The 17,458-nt window shown below is 39.5% G+C and overlaps 1 protein-coding gene across 3 annotated transcripts in view; it reads right to left on the reverse strand.

The window, feature by feature from the left end:
* Positions 1 to 17,458, reverse strand: part of LOC126161412 (mitogen-activated protein kinase kinase kinase 7-like) — a 182,457-nt gene that overhangs the window by 37,195 nt on the left and 127,804 nt on the right. The window contains exons 10-11 of one of the 3 annotated variants that reach the window (XM_049917200.1): positions 14,507 to 14,631; positions 5,082 to 5,243 (exon numbers count right to left, since the gene is read on the reverse strand). The exons of 1 other annotated variant lie outside the window; for it this stretch is intronic. In XM_049917200.1, the coding sequence (XP_049773157.1) occupies positions 5,082 to 5,243; positions 14,507 to 14,631 (287 nt within the window). The remainder of the gene's footprint in view (positions 1 to 5,081; positions 5,244 to 14,506; positions 14,632 to 17,458) is intronic. One more of the 3 variants, XM_049917201.1, reaches the window with a different exon arrangement.

Below are 17,458 nucleotides of genomic sequence, written 5' to 3' on the forward strand. Positions count from 1 at the left end.
AAGAAAATATCCTAGCCACTATACTTTCCACCTGACCCACAGTGGTATTCTGCTGTCCAATGAACCTGTGCAACATCATTGATCTTTTCACATCCTTACTCCACCCTCATCCCAATCCCTTGCCTGATGCCTCATGTCCCTCCGATAGACCTAGATGCAAGACATGTCCCAGAGAGCCTCCCACCACTACCTACTCCAGTCCAGTCACAGGCATCTCCTATCCCATCAAAGGCAGAGCTACTTGTAAATGCAGTCATGTGATTGACAAACAAATGTTGTGATTTATATGTGGGCATGACCACAACAAAGCCAACAGCCTTGCTGCTGCAGTGGCAACACCGGTTCCTGTCAGACCACTGAGTTAAGCACTGTCGGGCTGGGCTATCACTTGGATGAGTGACCATCCGGTCTTCCAAACGTTGTTGGCAAATAAGGGTGCACTCAGCCCGTGTGTGGTAAACTGAGGAGCTACTTGACTAAGAAGTAGTGGCTCCAGTTTCGTAAACTGACATATGGCCGGGAGGGTGGTGTGCTGACCACATGCCCCTCCATATCTGCCTCCGATGACCCCTGTGGGCTGAGGATAACATGGTGGCCAGTCAGTACCATTAGGCCTTCGTGGCCTGTTAGGGCATTTAGTTTTATGACAACAAGCTGTCTGCATGAATGGCCATTGACAAACTGACCATCCAGTCGCTGAATATGCCACCTCACACAATGTACTTCACTTTGATGTCTACTTCATCCTTCCTGCCAATGTCAGCTATTTTGAATTGTGGAGGTGGGAACTCTCCCTGCAATTTATCCTGCATTCCTATGACCCCCCCCCCCCCCCCCCCCCCCGCCACAACTTTTGTTAGTCTCTTTCTTCCTCCTGCCAATCCCTTACCCACTCCCAATTGTCTTTTTCCCTTCCTCTTCTTTCTGCTACTGCCCTCTCCAACCCTCCCAACTGCACCTGGCAGCCTTACCCTGTCTCCACCAAATCCCTGCACACTCTCAGAAGCAGCACTAAACCCTCCTCCCCACTCCTACCTAGCTATCCCTCCCTCCCATTGCACCTCCTTACCCCACTACTCATACTAAATCACTGATTCCAACCAACGCAGTTGTTGTCTGCAGTCTGACCACAACTGCCATACAGTGGTCGTGTGTGTGAGTTGTGCTTGTGTGAATGTGTGTGTGTTTTCCACTTTAGAAGATGGCCATTTGGTTGAAAACTTGAATGTATAGCAGTCTTTTTGTTGTGTCTCCCTGTAACTCAACATCTGCTCTATATTGTGGGTAGCATTTTATCCTTCTCACGATCGTTCTTATTCTATACTGGACTTTTCACTATTTGGTTGTATACATAGAAGTGATCTGAATATACTGGAAGGTTTCAAATTAGTTATACGATGGTAAGACACAGTTTGAAATCTGGTTTTAAAATACTTAAAGAGTTTCCAGGGGCTGATGTTGACTCTGACCATAATTTACTGGTTAAGAATTGCTAAAAAGTAGGAAATTAAGGATATAGGACCTAGATAAATTGAAAGAACCAGAGGTTGTTGAGAGTTTCAGAGGATGCATTAGGCAATGTTGGACCAAAACAGGAAAGGAATACAACATACAGAGAAAATGAAGGAAGCAACAGAGGATCATATAGGTAACAAGACAAGGTCTAGTAGAAATCCCTGGATAACACAAGTGATACTGAATTTAACTGATAAAAGAAGAAAATATAAAAAAGCAGCAAATGAAGTAAGCAAAAGGGAACACGAAGATCTAAAAACAGATTCTGGAAAGTGCAACATCGCTAGAGGACAAATGCAAGGCTGTAGGAGGGTGCATAACGAGGGTAAAGATATATGCTGCCTAAATGAAAATTAGAGAGGAGTTGTTTGTGTGTGAAAAGCTCAGACGGAAATGGCAGTACTTTGCAAAGAAGGGAGGGCTGAAAGTTGGAAGAAATACACTCCTGGAAATTGAAATAAGAACACCGTGAATTCATTGTCCCAGGAAGGGGAAACTTTATTGACACATTCCTGGGGTCAGATACATCACATGATCACACTGACAGAACCACAGGCACATAGACACAGGCAACAGAGCATGCACAATGTCGGCACTAGTACAGTGTATATCCACCTTTCGCAGCAATGCAGGCTGCTATTCTCCCATGGAGACGATCGTAGAGATGCTGGATGTAGTCCTGTGGAACGGCTTGCCATGCCATTTCCACCTGGCGCCTCAGTTGGACCAGCGTTCGTGCTGGACGTGCAGACCGCGTGAGACGACGCTTCATCCAGTCCCAAACATGCTCAATGGGGGACAGATCCGGAGATCTTGCTGGCCAGGGTAGTTGACTTACACCTTCTAGAGCACGTTGGGTGGCACGGGATACATGCGGACGTGCATTGTCCTGTTGGAACAGCAAGTTCCCTTGCCGGTCTAGGAATGGTAGAACGATGGGTTCGATGACGGTTTGGATGTACCGTGCACTATTCAGTGTCCCCTCGACGATCACCAGTGGTGTACGGCCAGTGTAGGAGATCACTCCCCACACCATGATGCCGGGTGTTGGCCCTGTGTGCCTCGGTCGTATGCAGTCCTGATTGTGGCGCTCACCTGCACGGCGCCAAACACGCATACGACCATCATTGGCACCAAGGCAGAAGCGACTCTCATCGCTGAAGACGACACGTCTCCATTCGTCCCTCCATTCACGCCTGTCGCGATACCACTGGAGGCGGGCTGCACGATGTTGGGGCGTGAGCGGAAGACGGCCTAACGGTGTGCGGGACCGTAACCCAGCTTCATGGAGACGGTTGCGAATGGTCCTCGCCGATACCCCAGGAGCAACAGTGTCCCAATTTGCTGGGAAGTGGCGGTGCGGTCCCCTACGGCACTGCGTAGGATCCTACGGTCTTGGCGTGCATCCGTGCGTCGCTGCGGTCCGGTCCCAGGTCGACGGGCACGTGCACCTTCCGCCGACCACTGGCGACAACATCGATGTACTGTGGAGACCTCCCGCCCCACGTGTTGAGCAATTCGGCGGTACGTCCACCCGGCCTCCCGCATGCCCACTATACGCCCTCGCTCAAAGTCCGTCAACTGCACATACGGTTCACGTCCACGCTGTCGCGGCATGCTATCAGTGTTAAAGACTGCGATGGAGCTCCGTATGCCACGGCAAACTGGCTGACACTGACGGCGGCGGTGCACAAATGCTGCGCAGCTAGGGCCATTCGACGGCCAACACCGCGGTTCCTGGTGTGTCCGCTGTGCCGTGCGTGTGATCATTGCTTGTACAGCCCTCTCGCAGTGTCCAGAGCAAGTATGGTGGGTCTGACACACCGGTGTCAATGTGTTCTTTTTTCCATTTCCAGGAGTGTATATAGAGGGTATGTATATGGGAAACAAACTTAAGGTCAATATTATAGAAAGAGCAGAAGAAGTAGGCAAAGATGAAATGCGTGATATATTGTGAGAAGAATTTTACAGAGCACTGGAAAATCTTCCTGGAAACATGGCCCCTGAAACAGATGACATTCCTTAAGAATTACTGAGGTCCTTGGGAGAGCCACCCATGACAAAATTATTACACCTGACGTGCAAGATATATGAGAAGCGTGAAGTACCATGACTTCAGGAGTAATGTAATAATTCCAATTCCAAAGAAGACAGGTGTGAATCCTACCAAACCATCAGCTTAATAAGTCGTGACTGCAAAATATTGACACTAATTATTTAGGAAGGACGGGAACATAGCAATCAGTTACAACCCCACTAGATTTTTATTATTCTTTCTTATCCAGATTTCAGCTATAAATAGCCCTCTTCAGTGTTAAAATACAAGGAAATTACAGAATCAGCAATGATTAGCACAATATTATCCAGTAGCAATGATTCATTCTAGTCAACATACCATTTGAGTGATTCAACCATCTAATCAACTCACAGAAGTAAATATCTATTAGCAGTACAGAGTCTCAAGTTTCATCCCTTGTACAGGTCAGTAATAATGTCGAACCGGTCACACCAACATGTGCGTTCACAGTGGAGTGCTATTTCCACTATGGCGAATCTGTCATGCGTATGCAACATGCCTTTCATAAGCTTCAAACATGAGTGTGACAGTTTACAGGCAAGCCTTTGTCATTCGTTACAAAAAAGTGCCCAAACAACTAGTCGAGAAGCTTGCAAGAGCTAAAAGGTCAAGTTCATGTTGACATTTCCAGAATTTGTCCAGCAGCTATGAAAGGCGTTCAAAAACTAGGTGAAACGCCTCGAGTATTGTATAGCTGTGAATGGTCATCAGTTGTCCAACGTAGTATTTCATAACTAAAAGTGAATAAATGATGTATCTTGCGTAAAATGTTCAACTCTGTTCTGTGATTAGTTCGTGTGTTATTTGAAATGGAAATCGTCAAAATATTATGAAATCCCTGTAGCATACAGATGTCACATTTAAATGAATTGCAAGTATTTTATATTCAGATGACAGGGCAGATATTAATTTAGCAACTTATCTGCTCCTCCTTTAAGTAGATGATGCGAAAAATGCTGGACAGTTTTAAGGTTTGTTGAATATTCTACCTTGTTCTTACACCAGATTTCACATCAGATTTTAGAAAAAAGACTAGCTTCACAATTTTAAACTCTATGTGAATGTTTGTGTTTGACAATTGAATTTTTAGATGAGTTTATTCCATGTGCAGTTTTCAGCTTTACACATTTTAACCAACTTCTTTAGAGATTATATTTGTGAGGTCGTTACTAAAGCTAAATGTCTTACTTAATTATATTTCAACGTAAATTGCCACTGATTGCTGGTAGTGGTATAGCACTGCCAGATGGAGCACATTTACTCCAACTTTGCTGTGTCATACAAGAAGATCCAACAAGGGACCACGTGGATTCAATAAAAAATGGCAATAAATTGGATGATGCCCCCCCCTCCCCCAATCCATTACAAAGTTTTTTTCTAAATTACACTTTAATTTAATAAATAACACATACTTTTGAAACATCGTGTTTTCCATTGATTCATGACAGATGAATGTAAGTATGTAAGTCAATGTAAATGTATCACCCACCTTTTCATTTTCAAGTTTGCGTAACTCCTCTTGCAGCCGCTCCGAGTCCTGTTGGTCCAACTGGCTCAGGCCCTCGGCCTCACTAAGCCTTTCTGCTAACTGATCCATGTGTCGAGACAGGTAGGCAATCTCAGTTTGCACCTTTAGGTATTCTTGTGCCAACTGTAACACCAAATATCATGCTGACATTTCACATATTATGTAAAGCAGAAAATTACTAAGAGACACTGATAGGACTTCCATGAGAATCAGGACAAAGCAGTATAGAATGGAATACAATTGGCATTAGTTGTCACTTAATTAGAGAACTATCACTGTAAGGAAAGACACAATAAAATCTTACAAAGTTGTTAATTCCTTCATCTGTGTAATGCTGTCTCATTATATGCACAAATATAATGAAATGGTAAAAGGTAGTTTTTTGAAGTTGTTAGTGTCCAGTTTTGAAATAATGTCTGAGGGTTCGCAGCCATTAACAAAAATACGGGTTCCATATATTTTAACAGCAAAGATTTGAGTCAAATGTATGTACAAGAAAAGAAAATTATACAAGGCTACAGAGAAAATCGGCAACTGAATTGTGCTGATACCAATGATATTTTGTTTGCTTCTTCTTGATACATTTTACATTATACGTAGCTCAAATTTCTTTTTGATCTGTGAAATATTTTTCTTTGTGTAGCTTTTCTGAAGTGTTGTGTTGTGTGTGTATTTAATTGAAATGCATAAACAGGACAACTGTGTCGTCATAAAATTTTGTGTGTTGTCAAAAATAATTATCCAAAGTTGTCAAGATTTAGCAAAAGCCCACATAATTACTTCCAACACTTAAGAAAAACATATATAAATTCAAATATGGCCTTATCTAACCTGAAGATGACCCACATTAGGCATCCCAAACTACATTCGAAAATAGTAAGGCAATGTATACAACATGGTACTGGACTAGCAGCAATTAAGAGTAAATGAAATGGCTGATACCACAGTCATATCAGAAGATACAATGAAGTGCGGTTTACCATGAAGTATTAAGCTTTGTGTACAACTGGAATCAGATTACATGTATGCTGACCGAAAGTAAATGCAATGTTTTCACAGTTTTAAAAGTCCAAATGATTTTCCGTGTAATTTTGTTTAGCGGGGAAAAGACATGGGTCCCAAACAGAAATGAAACAACAAAATGATGGAGGGAAGCTAGTTTCCCTGACACTCTGAAATCCACATGAAAAAATTTGCAATACTTCAGCAGTTAAAAAGTATTCAAAATAGACTGTAATTTTATTGAGTACATTGTTCTTAAATTTTTTTTCCTTATTCTGGAGAGAAAAGTTGTTATTCTTGTACCAATTTCAAAATTGATGTCTGAGGCTGTGTTCACAAAAAGCAGTAAATTTCCAGCATGTGTTTTAAAAGGAGGTATACAGAAAAAGAGAAAATGATACAAATGTGGGAAAAAAACACGTGTCTTTTTTCTCTTGTATTGACTTTCTTTCTTTCTTGTCTCGAATAATTCTCCAGCAATAGTCTGCCAACACTGTAGGCACCCACTTCCCTTCATACCATTTTTCCATGGTAGATGTGTCTTTATGGAATCTTTTTCTGTGTTGGTGCAGTACATCAGTACATCTCTCTGGGAAGAAATGTACTTTCAAAGACATGTTGCACTCAAGATCTTGATAAATGTTGATCATTTGATTTACTACTTCCTTGGGAAACACTACCAAGCTCCTGCTTCTACGTCAGTTGATCTAGCTGAAGTTCCTGGAGGCGAAGGCCCACAAATATAGCTTTTATTTTTGCTGCTGAGAAATGAAGAAATTTTTCAGCAAGATTTGCAAAGCCTCTGCCAGTTCAATTCACGGCCTCTAGAAATTGTTTAATCAAACAGAGTTTGATGTGACAAGATGAAAGACGGATACCTTCAAGAGCTAGCATAGTTTGATGTTGAACATTTATTTCATCCACTTTCCAATTTTGCTCAGGCCATTTCTTTTTTATGTACCGGGACTTTCTATCACAACTATCCCATTCGCAAAGAAAACAAGCATATTCCGTGTAGCCTTGTTGAGTTCCCAATTAAAATGCAATACTTTTAAACTACAACAAATCTTCCATTTATGCTCACTGTATTTAATTAATATGACAATAGTTTCTAAAATCTTGTCTTTCTTCAGCCAAACTGGCATATGCAATTGCGATAGGGGGCATTTATTTCTACTGAGACTTATTTATGATGCACCTGTAGAGAGTCACTACTCCTGTGGAGTGTATTTGAAGTCAAGTGCTTTCATTAAGCCCACAGCACTATTGTCAGTGCACCATCACTTGCGATGTAGTAAATGAAAATATGTTATGTGAGTCTAAATCCACAGATGTTAGCACTTTGGTGGAGAAAAATTGCTGTAGCCTTGAATCAGTAGTTCTGCATTTTGTTTACTTAGTCATACGTCACACACGATATCATTTAAATCTGATTGTGTTAAGAGCAGCATTGAACAACTACATTTGTCCTGGCACAGATCATATCTTAATCACTTTAGGCACTGTAACACATGGGCCTTCCTGCAGTGACTACTGGATTAGGGGCGGATGAAAGCTGCATTTATCACAGTACACAATCAAGACGAAAGTACCACTATCTGAATACAGTGGCCATCAATGAAGAAGTTAATCTTGCCAACTATTATTTTCAAACTTTTTCTCTAGTTACCGCAAATAATGGCTTCCTTGCTATATAAACTTTCAAATTACAGGAAAACTATCCCTGATAGTGAATTTCTGATCAGAATTTTTGATTAAAAATTCACATAGAATTGTGCATTTTTATCCCTGAAATAGAATCATCATAGAAGAATATTATTTGCTTTGTTTCAACAGAGATAGTATAACTACTGTTTATTAGTGAATCAGCAGACATTGTAGCCCTTCCATGGTAACTTACACAACATTGTTGAATCTGAAACTGATTAGTAAACAGGTTAAGAAAACAAGCAATAATTCGAATATCTTGATAGACCCAATGTTCTGAGTAGACTATTAGCAAAATTCCATTCAGCTATTTGAAATTACTCAGGAAAATTATTTCAAGATACCCACTTACAATAAGCAACACTGCGACTGTTGATGAAGTACTCAAATACAGATACTTTTGTTGCAGTATTACTAACACATATTATGCACTAATTTTTATCAGAAAGCCTATAAATCTGTTTGTTGACCATCACATTGTCTCTCAGGAATCAAATTAATTCAATGCACAATTTCTGTCTGAAATTGTAGTCAGTATGGAATACTGCATTAAGAATATTTAGAATGTAGAGAATGAGATGATGTAAAGTGAGATAATTTGTATGAACGCATATCAGAAGGGAGTCACTTTGAATCAGCAGTCATTGCTTCTGTTGCTGCTTGTTTAGGCTGCAGTGTGAGAATGAATATAAAATAAAATAGCAAAGAGATAAAAATGGAATGACTTAAAAATTATGCTTGGGAGTAACTGAGCTTCCTTGAGAATGGATCATGTTTCTGAAACTGATTCGGCTTTCAGAACTCAAAAACATACAGAGACTTTTTTGAGAAAATTTTGGAAGCACGAATTCAGGGCAAATTAGAAGAGCAACATGGCTTCAGAACAGGAAGGTCCACGGTGGATCTAATTTTTGCTGTAAGACAACTGCAGGAACAGCACTATGAATATAGCATAGATGTACTAATGGGAGGAGAGAGATCAGCTTGGATTGAACAGAAGAATGGCTTGAGGCAGGGAAGTGCACTTTCACCATTACTCCCCATTGTAATGATTGAAGATATAATGAGTACAGTAGCACAAATAATTGGTGAAAGGAAGATGAAAGCTATGATGTTTGCAGATGATCTGATAATTTGGGGGAGTAAGGAGGAGGAAGTACTAAAGTAACAGTACAAGAATATGGGATGAAATTTAGTATAAGAAAGAATGAGATGATTATCAAAACAAAAAAGAAGGAGAGAGGAACAACTGGAATAACAATTGGTGGGGAACGATTGAAAGGAGTGGAGAGTTTCAAGTACCTAGGAATCCCGATACAGGAAGATGGAAATAATGACAGAGAAATAAACGAGCGGGGGAGAAAAGAGGAAGGATTTCGGAAGAGTGTCAGAAGTGTGATATGGAGCAAGGATGTACCCCATATCAGTAAAAATGTTTTATACCTGTCACACTACCGTATTTACTCGAATCTAAGCCGCACTTTTTTTCCGGTTTTCGTAATCCAAAAACCCGCCTGCGGCTTAGAATCGAGTGCAAAGCAAGCGGAAGTTATGAAAAATGATGGTACGTGCCGCCACAACTAACTTCTGACGTCGAATATATGTAGTGCTACACAGACATGCTATGTAGGCACAAAGATAAATACTGGCGCCGAAACCTCTGCGTCAGTAAATAAATAAAAAAAAAGTGGAAGACGAGCTTTTTTTTTCTCCGCCGCGAGTTTCGACCACTGCATTTTCATACATTATCCAACGAAGTAAATACAAATTCCATATTGTTCATCTTCGAATGTAGCACAATTTCAGTGTACTACGAAAATCTGACTGGCAAGACTGTTTGGGATGTTTGTCAATATGGCCAACTCTACGTTCTGAATTTTTTCCTACCCGTGAGAAGAGATGGTTGCTAATAGGAACCTGATGAAATTTGAATCACATACAGTATTCTCTTCACCATAAGAATAATACCAATATAAACATTTTGCCATGTATTCTTTCGTGTTTGCTGCTATCTCATTTAAATCCTGTCTGCCTAATAAACTACGAAACTAGAGTGAGACAACAGCAAACGCGGAAGAATATACGTATCGTGTCATGTTTATATTCGTATTATTCTTATGCCTAATAGTGATAGTCAGAAATGAAGCACGGCAAGTGACTATATTTTTAAATCTAAGATGACTCTAATTTCTGTGCAGAATTTGATGTAATAAAGAAGCGGCCGTAAAGATTTTCAAACGGAGAAAAATTTTCGCCTAACTCTCGTTCAGAACATGTTCTATCATACACAGTCTATTATTTGATTCTTGTTGATCATCATCAAAGAAAGCAGCAGTGTAAGTAACAACAAATAGCAGTCTCTTGCCATTGTTTCGCTAATGAGACGGTTCCTCTCTTTTATTTTTTATTTGTTCGCGGCGGTAGCGCGCACAAAAGCAAGCCATGCCGCGAGCCGCGACAGGCCGTAAACAGGCACTATCAGAATGCGACAAACAATGCCTGACACAGCGCAGTAATGCATTTTCAGCTTAAGAGTGACGCAAACACCTATAACAAAAAAAAAAAAAAAAAAAAAAAAAAAACGGCACTTATCCGATCAAAACAAAATAAGCAATCGATTCAAACCAGACGAAGCACGTGAAAAAGGAAGGGCACCCGTATAAATACGGACGGAGTGCCTGACGCATAGCAATGGCTATGTGGTAAAGCTTAACTGCTAAGCTTACGACTCGAACCAAACTACTGTAGCTGTATCGTCATTCATTCGACCTAAATTGTGTCTTATATTACAATGGACCAACTTTGTTTCGATTTGGAGGTGCGGCCTAAAACTTTTCTCTCCCCTTGAATTTCGAGCCTCAAGTTTCAGGTGCGGCTTAGATTCGGGAATTTTTTTTTTCCTTTATTTCGAGTCTCATTTTTCAGGTGCGGCTTAGATTCGAGTGCGGCTTAGATTCGAGTAAATACGGTATGTCCAGATCCTGACATATGCATCAGAAACATGGGTTATGAAAGGAAGAGAGAAAAGCAAAGTACAAGCTAGTGAGATGAAATTCTTGAGAAACAGGATTGAAGTGACAAAGATAGACAGGTTAAGATCTGAGAGGATCACAGAGTTAATGAAGGTGGAGCCACTACAGGAGGAGATAGAGAAATCAAGGCTGAGATGGCATGGACATGTTAAGAGAATGGAGGAGAAGAGGATACCCAGGAGGACACCCAAGATGAAACTGGAAGGAAAGAGACCAAGAGGAAGAGACAGATGGATTAAAGGAGTAGAGGAATGCGTCCAGAAGAAAGGACAAGACCAGACTAGGGTGAAGACGGAGAGATGATGGCAAGACAGAAGATGATGGAGAGGCCTATGTTCCATATAGACCCGGCCAGAGGCTGGAAACTGTCCAAGATTATGATAATAATGATAACATTTTCATGTTGGGGAAAAAAAACCACCTTGAAGGTTACATGTCTTGTAATTTTCTACAATTACATAATTCATTATACTCACTGAATGGAGACGGCTGTGATGTCAAGCACCTCCAACTGTAAATTTTGAAGAAAGACCTAAAGGCCTCCTGAAGATTTCTGAGTCATCTAAATTGTTGGCACTACTCCTTTATGACATGAAATTTATGTATTATGTCCTGACTCTTTTTGAGCAAACCCTCTACGTCACTTGTGTTCTTATCCTATATTCACTGTAGAGAGAGAGAGAGAGAGAGAGAGAGAGAGAGAGAGAGAGAGAGAGAGAATGGAAGTACAGTGCCCGACAAATACTTGTACTTCCTTGCTTTCCATGGGCAACTTTCTTACCAACTAATCTGTATGACAAGGCTCCATAGTCAAACTCAAACCATCAATATGCCATTAGCTCTCTCATGCTTTTCAAACAGCAATACAGAGAGTTTTGAAATACAACCCACAACACTGACACATGTTACAGTGTGCTAGAGCTGTACACCGGCACCTCTGCTTTGATTGATAGCATAATTCTTGTCCCATCACCATGATTTACTCAGACTAACTCCGAGCTGGACACTGTTACAAGTTAGTGAGTTTCTAGCAGTATCAATCCATTAATGTTTTAGCATGAGTAGCAAATTCAAATTCTGTTTTAGCTGGATTTTACAGAGATTTTCTGTTCTGAAAAGGAAGAAAGGTTTGAGTATAGCGTCTTGTTGGTGAGAATGTCATTACAGACTGTAAACAAGCTTGGATTGAACATGATCGAGGGAAGAAATCACTCTTGGCTTTTCAAAGTAACTATTCCTGCATAGTATGGAAGCTACGTGGGTGGTGAAAGGCTCTTCTGAGTGTTGGGGGGAGTAACTTTATAATGCTAATTTCATTCATGGGTACACAATCTCATTAACATAGTCTAATTTAGAATAGTATTCTGTAACACAATTAATACTCATCTTTTCCATCGGGGAAATTGTTTAGTGGTTTGGAATGAACCACAATGACCCAACAGATTTGCCTCCACAGAAGCAACTCACACACGGCGGCAGTCTCAGACAGCTGAAACCAGTTTCAGTTGCCCGACACTGCATTCATGTGTGCACGTGCCTGTGCATATGTGTATCTATTGTTGATGAAGGCCTTAATGGCTGAAAGCTATAATTGTGATAGTCTTTTTGTTGTGCCTATCTGTGACTCAGCATGTCTGCTATATGGTGAGTAGCAACTTTTCTTCTCATGATATTGTTACACTCCATCCTGGATTTTCCATTGTTAGATCTCTCTCAGTCTAACAGGCCCTGTCCACAGAGTCTTCAAATTTGGAATTTAATATTTATAGTGACTCTGAAAGCATCAAAAGTAGGTAAAAATACAACAGTACATACATATTTGTATGTGTAAAATTTTAAGTTAAAATTAGTAAGCAGTGTATGCTGTTTCAGTGCTGCCCCAGGGCGCACACACACCCGGGTGGCATTCAGCTTGTCTGTGGGCATATGCGGGTACTTTAGGCTACCCACCAGGTGGCTCTATTTGCATGGGTTCTACACATCACAAGCCTCTTTGCCACCACTGCCACCTGGCCCTCAGCCAGGGCAGTATGATCACTCAAGCTATGGCATTGTTCCTGATTGCCCACGTGTCAGCTGACTGGGTGTTTGCTCACCCCAGCCCACCTGTATCCTGGGCACTCAGCTGCTCACGGGTGGGCACCTGAGTTGGAACAGCCAAGAGTAGTGGGATATGAGATACAAGCATGATACCAGCAATCACATCACACTGAACTGATCTGTACCCACAATAGAGAGAGAGAACTGCATCCCGTTAAGGAAAAGGCCTAAAGGCAACGTTTTTGTGAAAACACTCTGTCTTTCTACATTCCAAAAGAGAGATGCCTGCTAAATATCTGATAAATTTAAAACTGATAACCAAATTGCAAATAAAGGACAAAGAAAAACACTGAAAAACACACGAGCTGCATTTGGGGAACACACAGGCAGACAATAAACTGTGTGTAATCTCGAAATTCATTACCCCAGGGAGTTGGTATGCTACAGCATTTATGTGACATGAAGAGGGCATATGAAATTGCATCATGCATTGTTCAATACAGCAGCAAGAATCTGGATAATGTTGTCGAGGATATTGCAACATATTCTGATATTTGTACAAGGAGAGTGGGTTATCCTTGGCTTTTAAGCACACTACAGCCTAAGGTGTTGTAAACCAATAGAAATGAAAATTACGGAGACACAGTTTGAGAATCTCAAGAACTCCTTCCTTAGATACCATCTGTGTATCTTGCCTTGTAGCCGACTCTATCATCAAAGAATGGAGTCACTGAAGAAGATGAGAGATATGTTGCTGAAGGTGGAGATGAGTAAATTAGCAGCTCCAAGTTTGGCATTGAAGGAAATGTGGTTTAAAAAATCTTTGTGTTTGCTGTCAATTTATGAAATTTGTATAAAAAAATCTTCCAATGAAAATGGTTAGTGTGGGGATGGTCCAGTTTCCCTAAAATTACCAACTGTTCTACAAAAAGAGTGAAAACTTGAATATAATCAAATAATGTTTTCACTTGTGTTATTTATATTATTTGCATAAAAGAAAGAAAAATTCGTGTGTTTTTACCAAAATTGTGGCCATGACACTTATATTTATCAAAGTGTCCAATTTTGGAAAAGTACACAAATGATGATGTGGTGGTACCAAAAAGTATTTCATTAGTGATCCTTGCTTAAGAGCTTGGAACACATTTGGCACCATCTGATGTCATGTCTTATTTTAATATTTGGCCTATTTCTTTGTTTGGATTTAGTTGGTTTCAGAATGTTATTAACTTTTCTGTTACATCTTGTGTTCTTTTCCTTATTAACTCCTGCTTCAGCTGACTGTTACTGCAGACTATAAGACATAGCCAAACTCCCCCCCCCCCCCCCTGTAATGTGGTTACCAAAATTTTAACAAATTCTTAAATTCTTTGCCACATTTATTGATTATTTAACTTTCCCATTTAGATATCATTCAAGGCATTACGAGATAACACAAAGAGCAGTTTTATAATAAATTCAATGTCAGTTAAGTCAGATGTTAAATAATCATTTGTCATAAAGAAACTACCTGTAGCAAACAAACGTTCCAGCAGAAGTTCTTTAGTAAATTATATTCATTAGTACAGAGCACAACAAATAACTCTATGTACATGTTTCACATACCCGCTTGTGCTCCTCGAAGATTTGCACCGATTCCTTACATGTGTTGTCTGGAGAAATAGGATGCAACTGAGGATCCAACATTAGATACACATTGTCCAATTCTTCGTGTGTCGTGCTGCTGCTGCCTGAAAGAGAACAGTTGTACAACATTTAATTATTTCACACACATTTTGAAAATGCCTATTTCTAACTGTTGAATGCCAAAGGGGATGTGTGTGAAATCCATTCCTGTTCTGCAGGAAGCAGATGGAAACAGTGTCTCTAGCTTCAGCTTTTTTTTCAACAGCTTTAGAAATTACAAATAGTTTGTAGAAAGTTTATACATCATTACGTACATGTTTGCTGGTAGAGTTAAAGTCCTACTGATCTGGACAATTAGTTTGAATGCCTATGAAAAAGTTGTTCAGTAACAGTTATATGTATAATTTGGAGGACATTCCATTTCTAATGTATATGTAAGGCAATAATTTGTTTATGTTCAATTACTATTTTTTAAAGCTTACTGGACCATGAAAACCATGACAGCAAAAGAAAATAAGATTTAAACATTACAGCATACATCTGCCTCTTTCATATGAAACTTATTACACTGAAGGTGCCTAGTTATATATATTTTCTTCCTACTTAATCAGATGAAATACAGAGTATGAAGTTTTTTAATTGTGATTTTGATGACGGCTGTGGGCAAAATGCATTAAAGTGTGTTTTTAAAAGAAAGATATAATAGCAATCATGAACAGACAATTAGGTTGTTTACAATAAGTAGGCCTATTCAGTATGCTGAAACATTATTGGACTAAATTAATATATACTAGCCTCTGAGAAACTGTAATCCCAGTACAATGAATTAAGTTAAAAGTTGATTTATATAAGAAGATACTCAAGGCACTTTCAAAATTGTCAATAAAGTGAGAAAAGTCTGGTGAGCTGCTCATACACAACTCTGAACGTAACACTTCATGTCAAAGGGTATCACAGATGATGATCACACACACACACACACACACACACACACACACACACACACACACACGATATGAACAATGGCTGGAGTAACAAGAGTGATAAAGAATTCTCTACTGTCTATCAATAAACAAGTTCTACTTTTTCATCAAGTAAGTCACATTTTTAACTTGAAACTAAGTATTTTAAGTTGACCTGCTGAAGTGTACAGGTAATTTCTATTTTGTGCCACAGAACCAACACTTAATAGTGCATTGCATAAATGTGAAAGTTAATATAAAATGTGTCCAATTTATGGAGTCCTAATGCAAATGTTATGCTTGTAACTTTGCTATCCATTTCCTTCTTTCTGTATTATTTTCTGCCAAACTGTAACTGATTACATGAAATGTGGAGTAAAGGTTCTGTTGTTAACTTCTGTCACTAAAGTAAAGAATTGAAATAACAATACAAACTGGATTTATGCTGACTACTGCCAAAGTTTTATAACTATAATATAAATACTTAGTTTATTATTGTGTATTGGAGGAAATGGGTTCTTTTAAGAGGCCGAACAGAAATATCACAATGTAACATCCATAAGAAATTACAAAGAAACACAAATCGTGCATGTGTCACAACATACTTCACAAGTTCACTTACTGAGAACCATCCAACTATAGCGAACAGTATCACAGGTGAAAGCACAATCAGCCATTGCACGACAAGGCAGTGAACTGGGAAGGCGTCAGGCCAACACAAACCACTCTGCTGCTATATCTGGAGGCCTGAGTCATACAACAGGGGCCTGCTAAAATTGGACTGCCCTTCCCCACACAACAAGCACAGGAGGCACAAGCATTATCCCTAGCATACTGTCTTCTACTACCAGTCAGACAGCAGCAATTGCCAAATGAGATAGCTGTGATTAATGAGCTACACTTTGTGCCTCCGTAACATCAAATACACATGTTTGCTGGAAAGGGCACGTTCTTTAATCACACGAAGAAAAGAGAAGTATCAATCAGTCAAATGATACAATCAATAACACAGCCCAATAAACGCTTCATACGAAAGTTCTTATTTCTTATGCCATACCACGTAATTGTAGACTGTGTTCAAAGCGAACTACAAATTGTCTGATCAGTGAAGATGTACATAGTAATAAGTATTTGTGTACATTTCACCGAATTGAGACACACACACATAAATGACAATTTTCTATCTGTCACAAATGGTGTTAATAGTTAATGAATTGCGAATGTAGCATCTGTATTTAGTTTGTGTTTTCTAGTAAAAAACACATAGTTCCCAGTGTATTACTTAAAACAATGACACTGTTTTAATTAAGGAAATAACCACCATCAAATCAAGAACTACCTACTGTACATACAGTGAATATTATCGATGTAAAACATCCCCAGTTGCAAACACACTACAATTGTATTAGCAAGAAGTAAATCCATAATATTTCAACACATCACATCAATGTCTGCAAAAAGTCAGGCTCACAATTTAGCAAGTTGAGGATTCTCTGTATTACAATATATTCCATGCTGTACAACATATATATGATGGCAATGTTGTGTGCTGCACTGGAAAAAAGACATGCAATTTCACCTTTTTGCAAGACCACAACACATCATTTGCCAGTCTTACAAATCATGGGTCTTGTATATTTCCAATGCAGGCAAGTTGAAAACTATTCCTTTGATTTATTCCACAAAATACAGTCAGGGGCTCATTTCAATTCTAGCTTGGTCAATACTACTACATACGCTATTTTAACTGACATCTGCAATGAGACAGTAAGAACTGTAGTTTCTTTCATCACATACAACTGATACTGAAAAGTTAGTAAATTTCACGAAAAAGAAATTGGCCGACACTTTTAAAGTAGAATCATTAAAAGTCATCTTATTTTATTTTAATTATCAATATGTTCTCCCCTCTGGCGATCGGTCAATAACATAACTCCCACCAGAGTACACCCGAGAAAAGTTCGTCTGC

Source organism: Schistocerca cancellata, chromosome 2 (assembly GCF_023864275.1).
Source record: "Schistocerca cancellata isolate TAMUIC-IGC-003103 chromosome 2, iqSchCanc2.1, whole genome shotgun sequence".
Classification (NCBI taxonomy): Eukaryota; Metazoa; Arthropoda; class Insecta; order Orthoptera; family Acrididae; genus Schistocerca; species Schistocerca cancellata.